At 38.1% G+C, this 14,315-nt stretch overlaps 1 protein-coding gene across 1 annotated transcript in view; it reads right to left on the minus strand.

Moving 5' to 3' along the window:
- Nucleotides 1–1,234: 1,234 nt before the first annotated feature.
- The window catches only part of ERICH1 (glutamate rich 1), a 100,245-nt gene continuing 87,164 nt past the window's right edge, over nt 1,235–14,315 (minus strand). The window contains exons 4-6 of the mRNA XM_018088890.2: nt 8,310–8,687; nt 5,986–6,180; nt 1,235–2,340 (exon numbers count right to left, since the gene is read on the minus strand). Of these exons, the coding sequence (XP_017944379.2) occupies nt 2,267–2,340; nt 5,986–6,180; nt 8,310–8,687 (647 nt within the window). The 3' untranslated portion in view covers nt 1,235–2,266. The remainder of the gene's footprint in view (nt 2,341–5,985; nt 6,181–8,309; nt 8,688–14,315) is intronic.

Genomic DNA, 14,315 nt, shown 5'->3' on the forward strand with positions numbered 1-14,315 from the left:
GGTCCCTTCTAACATTACCCATGCTGTGATTCTGTGAAAATATTTCTGTTTGGCAAAGATACCAAAATATGCTCCTCTATATGCAGTTATTTAGAATTCAGTGGTATTTTAAAAATCCCTTTAATACTGAGCAACGTGGTCTAGTGGAAGGTGTTCCCGCCCATGGCAGAGGGGTTAGAGCTTGATGATCTTTATGGTCCCTTCTAACTCAAACCATTCTGTGTTTATGAGAAATGGCCAAGCACTGAAAGGAAATACTAAAGAAGAGAAATTAAAGCAATAAACAAAGGTGTGACATGAGTGCATGAGTGCTTATGAGTGTGTAAACGTGTCAGGCTGGAGTAGCTGGTGAGTAGGAGAACCATAGAGTTAAGAGGGGCCAGGATCCAGGCAGGGATATGAGACAGACTGGGGTCCTGTGCTGGTATTCAAGGCATCAAAGCCCTGTGTAGTCATCCACGTGAGTGTTGTGTGTGTCCCCAAGATCCGTGCTAAGCATCACTACCGTTTGAACCTGGGAACATGAAAGCTGCACTCACCTACACTGGCGTGTGGGGGAGACATCCAGATCTCCAGGTGCACCAGCCTGGGATCCAGAGGACAAGGAGAAGGAATTGACAGGTCCTGGGGTCCACTCAAAGCAGCAGCCTTATAACATCCCTCAGCACAGTCACTCGATTATCAGGAAATGCAGGCACTACAGTGGTTTTTGTGGTCCTTATTTGACCTGGTTTGTACTTGTGTTTCAAAATTCTGCCTTTAATTATGTGACCTCATTTATTTTTTTCATATTCACTGTTTAGGACAGATGATGTTTACCCAATGAGTTACTGTGTACCCTTTTTTGCAGTTCCTAGGCCTCATTTATTGTGTGACATTCAAACCTTAATCTGAGGATGAAGTTATTAATTTCCCATGGGTCTAGGTGCTCTAGGAGAGTATCTAGGTGCTTCACATCAAAGTGATATTTTCTTCTTTCTCCAGATGTGGGACTGAGGCACACAGGATCTCAGTGAAAAGTCACATCTACAGTACAGTGCCTATGTGTTAGCAATTAAGGAGCATTAAAGCAGAGAGCATCCCTCTGCAATGTTTGGTTTACACATCTTTCCTAACAGATACAGACCAAACTCAGGTTCTTCAGAGCTCCACACAGCTGCCATAGCAACAAGACTAGTTTTTCTGCACCTGCAATCCTTTGGTGTGCTATTGAATCCCTTTTAACTTCTTCAATAAATGAGAAAGAGATATGATTGTATTTTTATTAGAAATTCTTGAGCATCCCTAAACCAATGCCTTACATCAGGATATATCAGGCAACACAATAAAAAATAAAAAACAAAGCAAAAAACCATGCAATGTTTATATAGTTTTATCAGTAGTGTATCTCCAAGCACATGTTGGAGGAGATAAATACGTTGCCCCTATCTTACTGATGAAGAAGCTAACACACCAAGATAGAAGACCAGATGAACGACTCGGCTGAAAGCTCTTACTTACAAAGCATTTTTTAATTCATGATTCCAAAACATTTTACAACCATGGATATTATTTACTGTATTATCTACACACGGATAAATTTAGCTGCAGAAAGACTACATAGTAGTAGACAGATTACACAGTAATCAGTGAGAGAACCCAGTCCCATAACTCTGCAGTCAGTGAGGCCTGTCAGATTGTAACAGGCTTAGCCATGGAACAGTTCTGAAAATGCCATCCAAGTTTCTTCATAACTCCAAACAGTACCTACATGACCCACATGTAGAAATACATCTATTTCCACAATTTAGCAGTTTATTCAGCAAAAATATGTTCCTCACGATGTGTTGTTGATTAGATTTAAATATAAAAAATATAGTTTTGTTTTCCAAGCAAGTAGATATACAAAAAAGTCAAGAAATATAATTTCCAGAAAGGAATGATAAATTTACAAACAAAAAAAGGAAATACTATTGTTCTTAAACAAAATACCTGATACAGACTTTATCATTCCAGTTAAGTCCCTTATCCTAAGGAGAAATGTACATAGTAACCCAGCTGAAGACTCAGGTCACACAGCATATGGATATTCCTGACCAACCAAACACAAAAAGTCACATGTTGTTTTACCTTGTTTACTGTCTTCTGAAGTTTGTAACACAATAAAAAATCCATTTACCTGAAGTTGTAGAGTGTGTATTGATACTGCTCTTCCTGAACAATTGCTAGCTGTTTATGAGTTTGTATATTAAATTTTAACCCTGTGCATACAGATGCAGGCAAGGTTTTATTTCCTGTTCTTCACAGGAAGGATATCTGTAATCCAGTAGTGAAACAGAGACGTGGCTACCTTTGTATGATCTGAAACAAAGAAAACACATTCCTCCTGAAATAACTCCATGACATTTCTGAACAGGAAAGACTTGTGTGAGCATTTGTTTCCATTCAATATCAGCATTTCAGTAAAACCAACGAATATATCAGAGCTTGAATACATATGAATTTCTATATAAGCAGGTGCACTTTATTTTAGGAGGTCAGTCATTTGTATGAGAAAATTTTGTTCCTATATTTCAAAATGTCCTATTTGCTATGATTCAATAATTCAGAAAAAAAGGAAGCTGAAATTACATGATCATTGGGTAAGGCTAAAAGAATGCATCTTCACTTCTTTCTGTTTGGAGAGTAATTTCACACCACTGTTGAACTCACAGGAGCATCCGGAAGCCCCAGTTGAGAATGAGTCATCTTGTACACACAGCTGCACTAAAGCCTCAAAATGCTATGACTTCTGTCTTAATTCAGAGATTACCTATGTGACTTTATTGATTTTAATGACAGGACTTTCCACAGTACTTACCACGTAATGTTCACATTTAAAATGATTCTATAATGTTATGCTAATGTAGTTTTCAAATTTCTTTTCCTTTTCTTTGAATGTTACTTCATAAAAAGAAGTGTAAATTTAATCATTTTAAGGCCTCTGTGTATCAGCCTCTGCACTGTAGGCACACAGTAACTGCATTATTTCTGGTCTGCCAAATGTATCTTCCCCTGCAATGAAGACATATATAAAGGACAACTCTCCAAAAAAAGGCAGATAAAAGAAGCTTCGAGCTCTGCCATGAGTGATAATTTCCTAGGCAACAAGGGAAGAGTATGTTTGAGATTTGAAACTAACCAACAAAGGGAAAACGTTAATAGATAATGGAATGAAGTTGATGAGTAGAAGTTCATAAATGAGTTCATAAATTAGCAGATACTGACTTTTTTTTAATTAGGCGATCACCTATGCTTTAATAATTGATGTGAAATAGGAATTAAGTAGCTCTCATTTAAACAGTTACAGTTTCCAACCAGCAAAAGGAGCACTAATTCCAGTCACAACTCTTCTCCTTTGCCCACTGCACTGTGCAGGACCATGAAGGTCCCTGGCTTCCTTTTGTAAATGAACACAGACTTTCTGACAGAGATCAGCAAAGCCCCCTCATGAGAAATCCATACCTATGTGACTTCTAAACATTCTCTTCCCTGCACTTATACAAGATTTTAGGTAGAGGTAAGTACTCTTTTTGTTAAAGAGTACCAAATAAATGGAAACAGTAATAGGACATTTTGTTGTCTTTTACAGTCTGAGAACAATGACACTTTAAATAATTATGTTCACACAAACACTCCTGACCAACCTCAATTTTGTATGATCACTGAACTACAAGGTCAACTTGACAGAGTAACTTGAAGCACAAAGTACAAGGTAAGTTGATGGAGGATGATAACTAGACAGAACAAGAATCTCTTAACCAGAAATTTTCTTATTTAAATATGTTTTCTCATTTATATGAAGGGTTAAATATAACACCTAATGTTGATAATTTTTGTTTCAATCTCTTTAGCAATTTCTTTGACAGTAAATATTGGGACCTAGGAGCTTAAGATAAAATAGAAACTTATTTCTTCATTGTTTCTTCTTTCTTTTGGTTGCACCGTGATTCCCAATACGAATAACATGCTAAGAGATGTGAAGGAAATACCAAAATGTGGTATTAAACCAGTGATTTTCAATTTGTGATCTGCAGACCAGGGCTTTATTTAAGGGGTCTGTAAAAAGGTACTAAGAAAACAAAACTTATCATAAGGCATAAACTTGGTAACCCCAGTGTAGAGTTAGATGAAACCATAACATACAGATATATGAGGAAATAAAAGACATATAATGGTATGTATAATTTGTAAATTTTACTAAAGGAGAATGTACACTTATATGAAAGAGATGGATCAATTCTCATTTTTTCCTTACTCTTCCCTTCCAGGAATTAAAGATAAAACTGAACAAAACATGGCACCCATCATGACTCCTTTGATGCTAGCAGCTTAAATACAATCATAACCGTGGGAAAAAGGGTTAACATATTGCTTGAACCTTAACATATTAACATATATAAGAATATGCTTAACATATTCTTGAACCACAGGGAATAAAATGTTTACTTTGTAAAAATAATACACCTTTCTAAAATAGATTGGGTATTTTACCATGTTAATATAGAATGACCTTTGCTTCTAGTACATCACACCCCAGTAAAAATAAAGAGAAAAAAGGCAAGATAATCAGACAAACTAGTAAAAAAATAGAGATAACTATGATGTACTGTACATTTTTATCTCCATAAACAGTCCTAACTTGTATTTCTATAATAAGAACTTGAATTTGCTAAGACAACAAGTTTTTGAAGTAACTCTTAACTTTTATCACCTCTTAATTGGGAATGAAACCTAAAATGTAAAATACTCAGACTGGACAAGATGACCTATTTCTGAGACAAAAGTAGGAAAAGCCCCTATAATTAAAGGTCTAATTCGAAGTAAAATTGCAGAGCATTAAATTTTCATTCATTGAAATTCCTGAATTACAAATAGAATGTACTGTTAAACTCTGCTGAAGCAAATTAATACCTAGCAGGTGTTTAATTATCATTTAATAATTTATAAGAATGTATTTTCCTCTTTCTTATGTTGTTATACCTCATGAATATCAAATTAACTACTGTGGTTACATCTTTGTGAACTTGGAATGAGATTAGAATTGAACCTGGAATGACAAGAGTTACAAAGGGAAAAAAATTAACTGGAAGAGTAAACAATTCCAGGCTCTATCAGTAGAAACATTAATGAATTCTAAAAATCACTCAGAAAATTGTCTTCTGCTTTTCCAAGCAACAAATACATGCATCAGAAAATTATGGGTTTTAATTTGCTTCTGTTTTCTCTCTTCAGTTGGACATTTCTGCTGTATAAAAGTAAAGAGAGCAACTTGTCTCAGGGCTGCAAAACCCAAGAGAATTCCAACTGTATTGCAGAGAATATGGATAAGGCCTGCAAAGAATATCCTGAATGTAGTCACTTCAACAGTTCCATTTTGCTTTAACTGACAGAAGCTAAATTAGTTAATTCAATAAAGTGACAATACCATTTTCATTATTCCTGTTGAGTTCTACCTGGTTTGCACATGTGTATTACATCCAATGAGACTGTGTGATTACAATTAAGATTGTAGAATGTAGGCTTGAAATGCACAGGATTTTGTCCCATGTATATGTAGATGCTTCACATCCATGATAATCTTAAGGGGTGTCATACTCTGTATCTATCCTTAAAAGAATACATATGTACTTCTCTAAGAGTGTCCCTTCCAAAACATATCAGCTCCGAACTCTACAGGCAGGAATTCTCTCTTTTTAGTTTAAAACCCTGAATCATCTTGTATTCTATAGTTGCTGCAAAGTGAGAAAAGTTTCTGTATTGATTGTAACCAAATGGAAAGAGGGTAATCGCTGTATTTTTGGCAAGAATTATATTTTCAAGTTTTATATAAGCATATATTTACCACTATATAATTATTTACAGCTTCCTAATAATAATAATAATTAAAAAGTGATGTGAATTTTAATCCACACACAAAAAAAATCAGTGAATGAACACGAGTGAATGGTACCTAATGGTACCTACCAGGAAGCATCATGGATTGTTCTTGGAATTGTTTCAAGGCATCCTTCAATCTCTCAATATCCTGTAGCAATACAAGGGATTTCAAACGATGTAGATGAGTCACATCTGAGGAAGAGACGGTGCGAGATTCAAGATATTGTAAGAGCTCTTGGGTAGTTGCTGAATTTACAGCAGTATCTGTGCATTCTGATTTCTCTGGAAAAACAATTGGAAAACTATGTTAAAAATGTTCAGTGAACACAGAGAAAAATTTTCCTAATTATATCTTTTCAAAGACAGCATCTTCCTTTTTAGTACAACTGACAACCAAATATCAGGCACTAAAGAGCAGCTTGCTCCTCCAACTTTTTGTTAAATATAAAAACAATAGTAAGAGGGAAAAACTACAAAATTCAATAAGTAAAAAGGACAGTAGGATTCACAATGACAGGAATGCAAGAGGAATCTAAATTTTCAAAATTAGCAGAGGAAGAAGGTGTGATGAATAAACTGTACAGTGGCCAAAGCACTGTGTTTTTGCTTCCAACACACTCTGTATTACAAAAATGCACACATATTTGGAGACAGGGAAACTGTGGAACTACTGCAAAGCACTTCTGGAGGCTACCAATTATCTTGTTATTGCACCTGTATGTTTTTATTTAAAAAGCAGGTATAACAGCATGGAACACAGCAGAGAAGGGCAGGCATTGTTTATACACTACTAAAGCATAAATTCTTCCATTCCAGTAACAAGGCGTAGTCTGTCCCTTTAACCAGATTCCCTTTATTTAATTCTTCTGTTTTTTACCAGCAAGCCAACTGAGAAGAACAGAATTTTCCCGATTCAGCTTTTTAAGATATATAGTAGAAACATGATCCAATGCGACCATTTGAAAATGCTGCTAAAAGCAATGGCTTCCAATTTTATCTAAAAGAAACAGGGAGTGTTAAAGTCATTCAACCAGAAAAGGCAAACAGCATAATGTCAAATCTATATATAAACTACAATTTGCCTAACAAGAAAGTTAGTCACACTCTGATTTGTGGATGTCACATCTTATCTGCAGATGAACTTCCTTTTACCTAAGAATTCCTCTCTGTGGATTCCAAGGTCCTCATTGGTTCAACACTGACCTGCTGGTTTGAAACCAGGGCCAGTCAGGCTGTCAAAAACTGTCAAAACCTGAACTTGACTTCCAGAAAAGCTGGAAGCTCAACAACACCCCTCCTTAAAATTCAAGATGCAACACAGTTGTGGACAGCTGATCAGGTTTCTGTTCTGTTCATGCATTAACAGCAGAACTTGAAGAGTTTGCAATCTTTCTCAGTTACTCTGGTGTTCTACCGCAGCAAACACATGTAATTTAGCTTACATTTACTACAGTGAAGTAGTAAAATTCATATTTTTGGTGACGGAAATACATTAGCCAAAAAGTAGGATAGATTTCCAATGCTAGGCTTAGTATGAAGATCTGATGTAGCAGAAAAACTTAACAGCGGAGCAAAGAAAATTCTAAGTATACATCTTGAAAAAAAATAACAAGAAATCCCTGATGTCAACCTAACGGGGTGTTTAAAGTAATTCTGTAGTCTAAAGATGAATTTTACGGGACTAGGAGCCAAGAGCTCTGACTTAAGATGGACTCATACAGATAAGTAAGTTGTTTAATATTCTCCATTCAGCTCCACAGTAACCAGGTGAACATTCAATAGGCCATTAGGGATAACATCCATGCAATCCTTTGAAAAGTGCTATGGAATATGCATTATGCAGTTCTCATTCACCTTGTTCAGAAGTGCTTTATGCCAATACACTTTCGCAGTGCCAACAGTATCCTGCCCTTTCCTCTTGCATGCTGTTTAGATTTCCTTATATAATACAAAGAAATCTTCTCCTGGGAAAGAGAACATTCTGAAAAGTAGGTTGGTTTAGAGATGCTAAGCATGAAAGTAGTTCAGGATAGCAATTGCCCTCATTTGAAGTCCTCTGAAAGGAAGTAATCCTTCTGGATGTTTGCTTGCAGAGGAAAGAAGAATTTGGCCCATTTTAACCACTTGCCCCGAGTGCTTTGGAATGTTTAAGAAAAGAGTAAGGAATATCATGTATATTTTCAAAGACAGAGAAACAAAGAACCACAGGTTTTTTCTATTGATGTGGATTCTTACATATTCATGTGCACACCAGAAAGTGGGACAAATACTAAGAACTCACATGTCTTACTGAGTTCAAGAGAGACACTTCTCTAGTAGATTTGTCCCATATTACAGCATTAATAAATGCACATCCATTTTCCCCTGCGTGGTAATGCTCATGAAAAGAGAGGAGAAAGAGTGGTACATACTGTCAGCAAAATAAATTTGTTGTGTTGCCTGCAGGAAGTCCAGAATGCTATCTGCCTTTTCATGTATGTCTTTTAAGCCTGTTGCTTCTTCTCTGTTGTTTTTGTCAGGCTGATATGTAAAATCCACACTGGTAGTTTTTGTTACCAAGCCAGCTGCTCTCTTTTTTTCTTTCTGTCGCTTCTTTTTCATTTTCCTCTTTTTGTTTCTGCTTATTTTGGGACTGTCTGTCTGCTGCAGCTGTAAATTATCTTGAACTAGAGCCTCTTGCATTCCACAGTCTGTTTGTTCTCCATGTAAATTATTAGAGATTTGCAAACTGCTCTTTTGTTTCTTCCTTCGAACGCACTTTCTCTTGGTTTGCCCTTGATATTCCTCTTCTGCGGATTCAAAAGAGACATGAGAGCTGTAAATAAGATGATCTGTAATAAGCATTTTAGAACTGAGGACAATAAAATATTACACCCTTCAAATTTTGGGATGCCAGAGTGGCTCTAACCTTACTCAATGCATTTAGAAAAGTTGGTTTTGACATTGTAGTACTGAAAGACATTCTAATCATAAAAGTAAGACAATAAACTCTTTTCCCTTCTGCTTTCAATAAAAGACTGTACTCTTCTTTGTGCTACATACTGTACATTGCATTTACTTTCTTAAAGCAGATAATATGGTTCTATACTGAGTGAGGTCAAAACAATCCCCAGAACAAAAAGCAGTATGGACAGGCTGGGGGACTCGGCATGAGAGACGTTCCCAAGGAGTCCCCCCCCCCAGTCTGTAGACTTGACCAAGAATGCAAGGAGAACACACACAATTGACAGCAAAACGTGTTTCTATTGATGATGCTCATTCATGACAGTGTGGTGCTTTAAAAACACCAGGCATCTGCTTCTGACTCATCTACTTCCTCCTCCTTAAACATCCCCCTCCTTTGGGATATCTTACTGTTAGCTCAGTTTTGGACATCAACTTTATAGGCAAAGCAACAGTGACCTTGGCAAGTAGTCTCCAATCTCTTTAACCGCCTGCCTCCGTTCTGTTGTTCCCTTGCTACATTATAATTTCCTTACCAGCTAATTTTTCAGAAGGCTCAAATGTCATGGGAAATAAGTCTCTTTTGCTCTCCAAGACAGCTTTTGTGCTTCTTTACTCAGATCTTATCCCTCAACACAAAGCAAGTCATCTCTGACCCTGAACTGACTGCTTCTCCCACACGCTCACTTCTGAGTGTTAGCCCTCCTAACATTAGGCAAGTAAGACTGCCAGAACCCATCTTCCCTTTGAGTGCACTGCTGCTGAAGTCCATATTCATGTCTGTAATAATTCCTGTCTAACTGAAATTCCCTCCTTCATGGTCTAACAAAATCCTCACACGTTTGAACATCATGGAGTGCAGAATACCAGTGTTCTTCTATGTACTGAGTTTGCATGGTAAGATTTTGGTCATGGTGGGGGCTACAGTGGTGACTTCTGTGAAAAGTTAATTTGCCAGAAGCTTCCTGTATATCTGATAGAGTCAACGCCAGTCGGTTCCAAGACAGCCCCACTGCTGGCTGGCTAAGGCTGAGCCCGTCAGTGACAGCAGTAATGCCTCTGGGATAACATAGCTAAGAAGGGGTAAAAAAGTAATTGTGCAGAAGTAATTGCAGCCAGTGAGACTATGTCAGAGAAACAACTCTGCAGACAGCAAGGTCAGTGAAGAAGAAGGGGGAGGAGGTGCTCTGGCAGCTGGAGCAGATTCCTCCACAGCCCATGGAGCAGAGCATGGTGAGGCAGCTGTGCCCCTGCAGCCCATGGAGGACCATGGGGGAGCAGAGATCCACCTGCAGCCTGTGGAGGACCCCACACTCGAGCAAGTGGAAGCCTGAGGAAGCTGTAGCTTCATAGGAAGCCCACACCAGAGGAGCACCTGGCAGGATCTGTGGCCTTATGGAGAGAGGAACTCACACTGGAGTAGGTTTGCTGGCAGGATTTGTGACCCTGCAGAGGACTCACATTGGAGCAATCTGTTCCTGAAGGACTGCATGCATGCTGGAGGGCTCCTGAAGAGACCCATGCTGGAGCAGTTCATGAAGAACTACAGCCCATGCGAAGGACCCATGCTGGAGAAGTTCATGGAAGACTGTCTCCCATGGGAGGGACCTCATGCTGGAGCAGGGGAAGGACTTTTCTCCCTGAGGAAGAAGTAGCAGCAGAAACAACGTGTAATGAACTGGCTGTAACCCTCATTCCCCATCTCCCTGCACTACTGTGAGGGAGGAGGTAGAGAAGAGGGAATAAAGTTAAGCCTGGGAAGATGGGAGGGATGGGGAGGAGGGTGTTTTTAAGATTCAATTTTACTTCTCATTATCTTGCTCTGATTTTGATTGGTAACAAATTCAATTGATTTCCCCAAGTAGAGTCTGTTTTGCCCAGGTGAGTGATGGTAATCGGTGAGTGATCTCTCCCTGCCCTTAGCTCATGAACCTTTATTTTCTCTCCCTTGTTCAGCTGAGGGCAGTGATAGAGTGGCTTTGGTGGGTACTCGGTGCTCAGCCAAGGTCAAACTACCATTTCTAACGTCTTGATCCAGAAAGCTGAGCCATTTATCTTTCCCTCAACCTCTACCTGCATGTTTCTAAATTCCTCACAGTGTACTGAGCCTATTACTCTTATTTATCTGGGCTTACAACATTCCCTTAGGGTCAAAGAATCTTTGCTTTGCTAACACTGGTGTAACACAGGAGAGACACCTGAAGCCCAATGCTCGTTTCAGGATGATATGCATAATCTCCTGAACTGCCTCTGACATTCTCAGCTTGTTTGGCTTTCTCATCACTCCTCCTCCTAACTAGTCTTTGCCTCTATTTTCTCCACGGTTGGAGGCCCTCTCTTTCATTTCTGTTTCTTTTTCTGTCTTGAACTCTGTCAGCTCTGAGCCACTTTCTCTTTAAATATCACTACAGATTTGTAGTTCTTTAGCTGTCAGATGACTCACTGCAAAGCAATTTTCCATACTTTCAATGAAGGCAGGCTGCATAAAAATAAATTTGCTGTATTATAACTGAACACCACAGCATGTTAAAGACATGCCAAACGTCACCCTGGACCCACAGTGTGGAATGTTTCACACTCATGGTATTTGAGCTAAATATCTTTATATGTGATTTGGACATATGGGATGTGGGAAAAATAACGTCTGTGTCATCTTGAAGGAATAAAATATCAGAACTGAAGGCAGATATGAATGGTGAAAGATGCTATAAACAAAACATCACTGTTTCATCTTGAGATCTAACTTGGATTTTCATGGGAATATTTGTGTTATAATAGGTGAATTTCAATGCAAATGTAGGTACATTGTTTTGCAAAATTCCTCAGCCCTCTATTAACTTGAACCTCACTGTTTGCTAAAAACGCTAGTTTAATCTATGCTCTCAGTAAAGTGGCCTAACTTGCTCTTTAAGCATCTGAGAATCACCAAATCTCAGCAAAACTACAGCATGTTGTGCAGACAAGCACCCTCAATTGGTTTGAAACCACTTGAAAAAAACAGTGCAGAAGCCAGGACCGGGCTTAAGATAATTGATCTTCTGTGTCAAATCCATAAGTTTCTTTATCCTAGGTACCTTAGGACAGCAGAAGGTCTGAAGAGACCATGGTGAAGCTCTCAAAAGGCAGACTGAATGTAGCCTTCCTATGTGTAGGTATTAAGATAACTACCTGACTGAAAGTAAAGAAAAACTATGCTTTCCTCCAACACGGGAAAAAAATCAAACATAAGACTCTACTACCCTACCTAAGTTCTCTTGAGGAGTTAAGAGTGGCAGTCCTTTAGCGATTTTTGTCATTCTTTGTCCTGTATTTTAGCATCTGTTTAGTATCTACTCTTCCATGTGTGGGAGCTACTAATGATTCAGCATCAGGAACAGACGAAATTAGATGCTTACGAATGCAAAGCAATGCACACAAAAGGGATTAATTTGAATAACCTACTGCTAGGGCTAGAGTGAACTGCTATCAGCTCAAGAAAAACAAAAGCCAGACCTGTGCATCAGTATAGAAAGCTCAGTGAAAACATTTGCTCAGTGGGTATCAACGATCAAAACAGCTAACACCTTGTTTGCATACATAAGAAAGGAGATGGAAAATAACTGGAAAAATATTCCAAAGCTATTATATAAACCTGTTGTACTCTTCAAGCTTGTAATACTGTGTTTCTTAGCATAATCCCTGAATAAGATGACTTTGGCAGACAAGAGGAGGACTCTTACAGAAGTTACCAGAGAAAGAAACTCCAAAAATGTTTGTATTATTTGACTTGAAAGAAAGAGTAACAAAACAGACTTCATTTCTGCCTCCTCATGCAAGAACAAGGTGGTGTCCAATTAACCTGAGCAGTTTCACCAGCTAACAGAAGAAAGTAAATCCTTGTGTTACTAATGGTACAGATTGCTATTGAATTCCCATGTGTGTGGCATGCACAGGAGACTGAAGAACTGGTTCTTCATATAGCCAGTAAGGCTACCTGATTATAACAGCCATGCTAAAATATAAATAAGAGTTGCACAAGGAACATAAACCATAAAGTTTAGGTCACGTCTCACACAAGGATCTCAACAAGCAACATGTTCAGTGGGATCTGCTCCCACAGCTTTAGCTGTCTGAAAATACTCAGTGCATACCTAGACTTATGCCCCCTCAGATAACCCAAGAGACGCTACCATCTTCAGAAAACAGTTTGCCTCATCCTAAACCAGCCTGGATGGAAATGCAAGCTGAAGGACTAATCTCTCTCTCTCCCCTTCTGTTAACCACAAAGGAAATGGAGATAATGAATTTTGACTCGAGGCTTGTGACAACTGAGAAGAATTAGTCTCTTTTATAAAAATTATTAGTATGGAAGAACGTGTTTCATAACATGAGTCTGCTCATGAGATCCACTGTTTTATTAAAAACACCCAAACAAAACAAACGAACTTCTGACAGATTCTCTAGATTTCAAACCAATAGGGAGGCCTGATAAAATTTCAATAGATACAAATTTGGTTCTAATAACTTTTCCCACTGATGGAAAGTGCTGCATAATTATAACAAATGCAAGGAATATATACTATGCAAGCAATCTCAGGATGGTGAACAAGTACTTCAGCAATAACGACAGGAATAGCAGCTTTTGGGTCACACTAACTCTAGCCACAACTGCACCTACAGCTTGTCCTAATTCCAAAAGAGCTGATGATTCTTCCCCTGTTCCATAATGGCCTGTCACCCCTCTCTCCCTCCTAAGACCCATCTCTGTTCCACAAATCACTTAATTGATCACGTAATCTAATTATCCAGAAGCAATTGACTCTAACCTGTTTAGCTGCACTTGGTGCTCTCTCAGACTGAGCAAAGTGTCTCCCTGACAGAATGCCCATATACATTTTCCAGTCACAATCATAACTTCATAGGCATTTCTTTCAGCCTTAATAAGAACACCTTCCTCAGGAACTGTTTGGAGTTAAATTTTTATTTAGCATAGATTACTTTCTGGATGCAGTTTACCACGCAGGTGCACAGTCGCCGTAGCCTGATTGACAGTACGATATAGAAGTGGGAATGAGCAGCCTGAAAATGAAAGCTAGCTGTAAAAGTCATTTTCTAACAGCCTATCTTATCTTGTCTGAAAGACTAAAACGTTTCCTCCATTCAAACTGCATGATTCTTTAACAGAACAGAGGTAGAAATATGTCAAAACCCAGACTTAAAATGAAATAAGAGGACTCGTTTATAGATAGAGCGTATTGAATTTTGATAATGAAAAGTCACTGCATCGAGTTTCTATCTTCAAGGAAAAACAAAAAAATAATAAAAAATAGAAAATAAAAAAATAATGATTGACATTAAGATTACCAATAAGTTAACTTTTATTTACTAACTTCTATTATATTAGTAAGTTACTTTGTATTCATCATCAGGGCAGCTGGAGACACAAACAGATTAAATACAAAGCTTAACATAGGTTAACTAACAGCTGACTTCCT

Source organism: Manacus vitellinus, unplaced genomic scaffold (assembly GCF_001715985.3).
Source record: "Manacus vitellinus isolate BGI_N305 unplaced genomic scaffold, ASM171598v3 scaffold_11_pilon, whole genome shotgun sequence".
Taxonomy (NCBI): domain Eukaryota; kingdom Metazoa; phylum Chordata; class Aves; order Passeriformes; family Pipridae; genus Manacus; species Manacus vitellinus.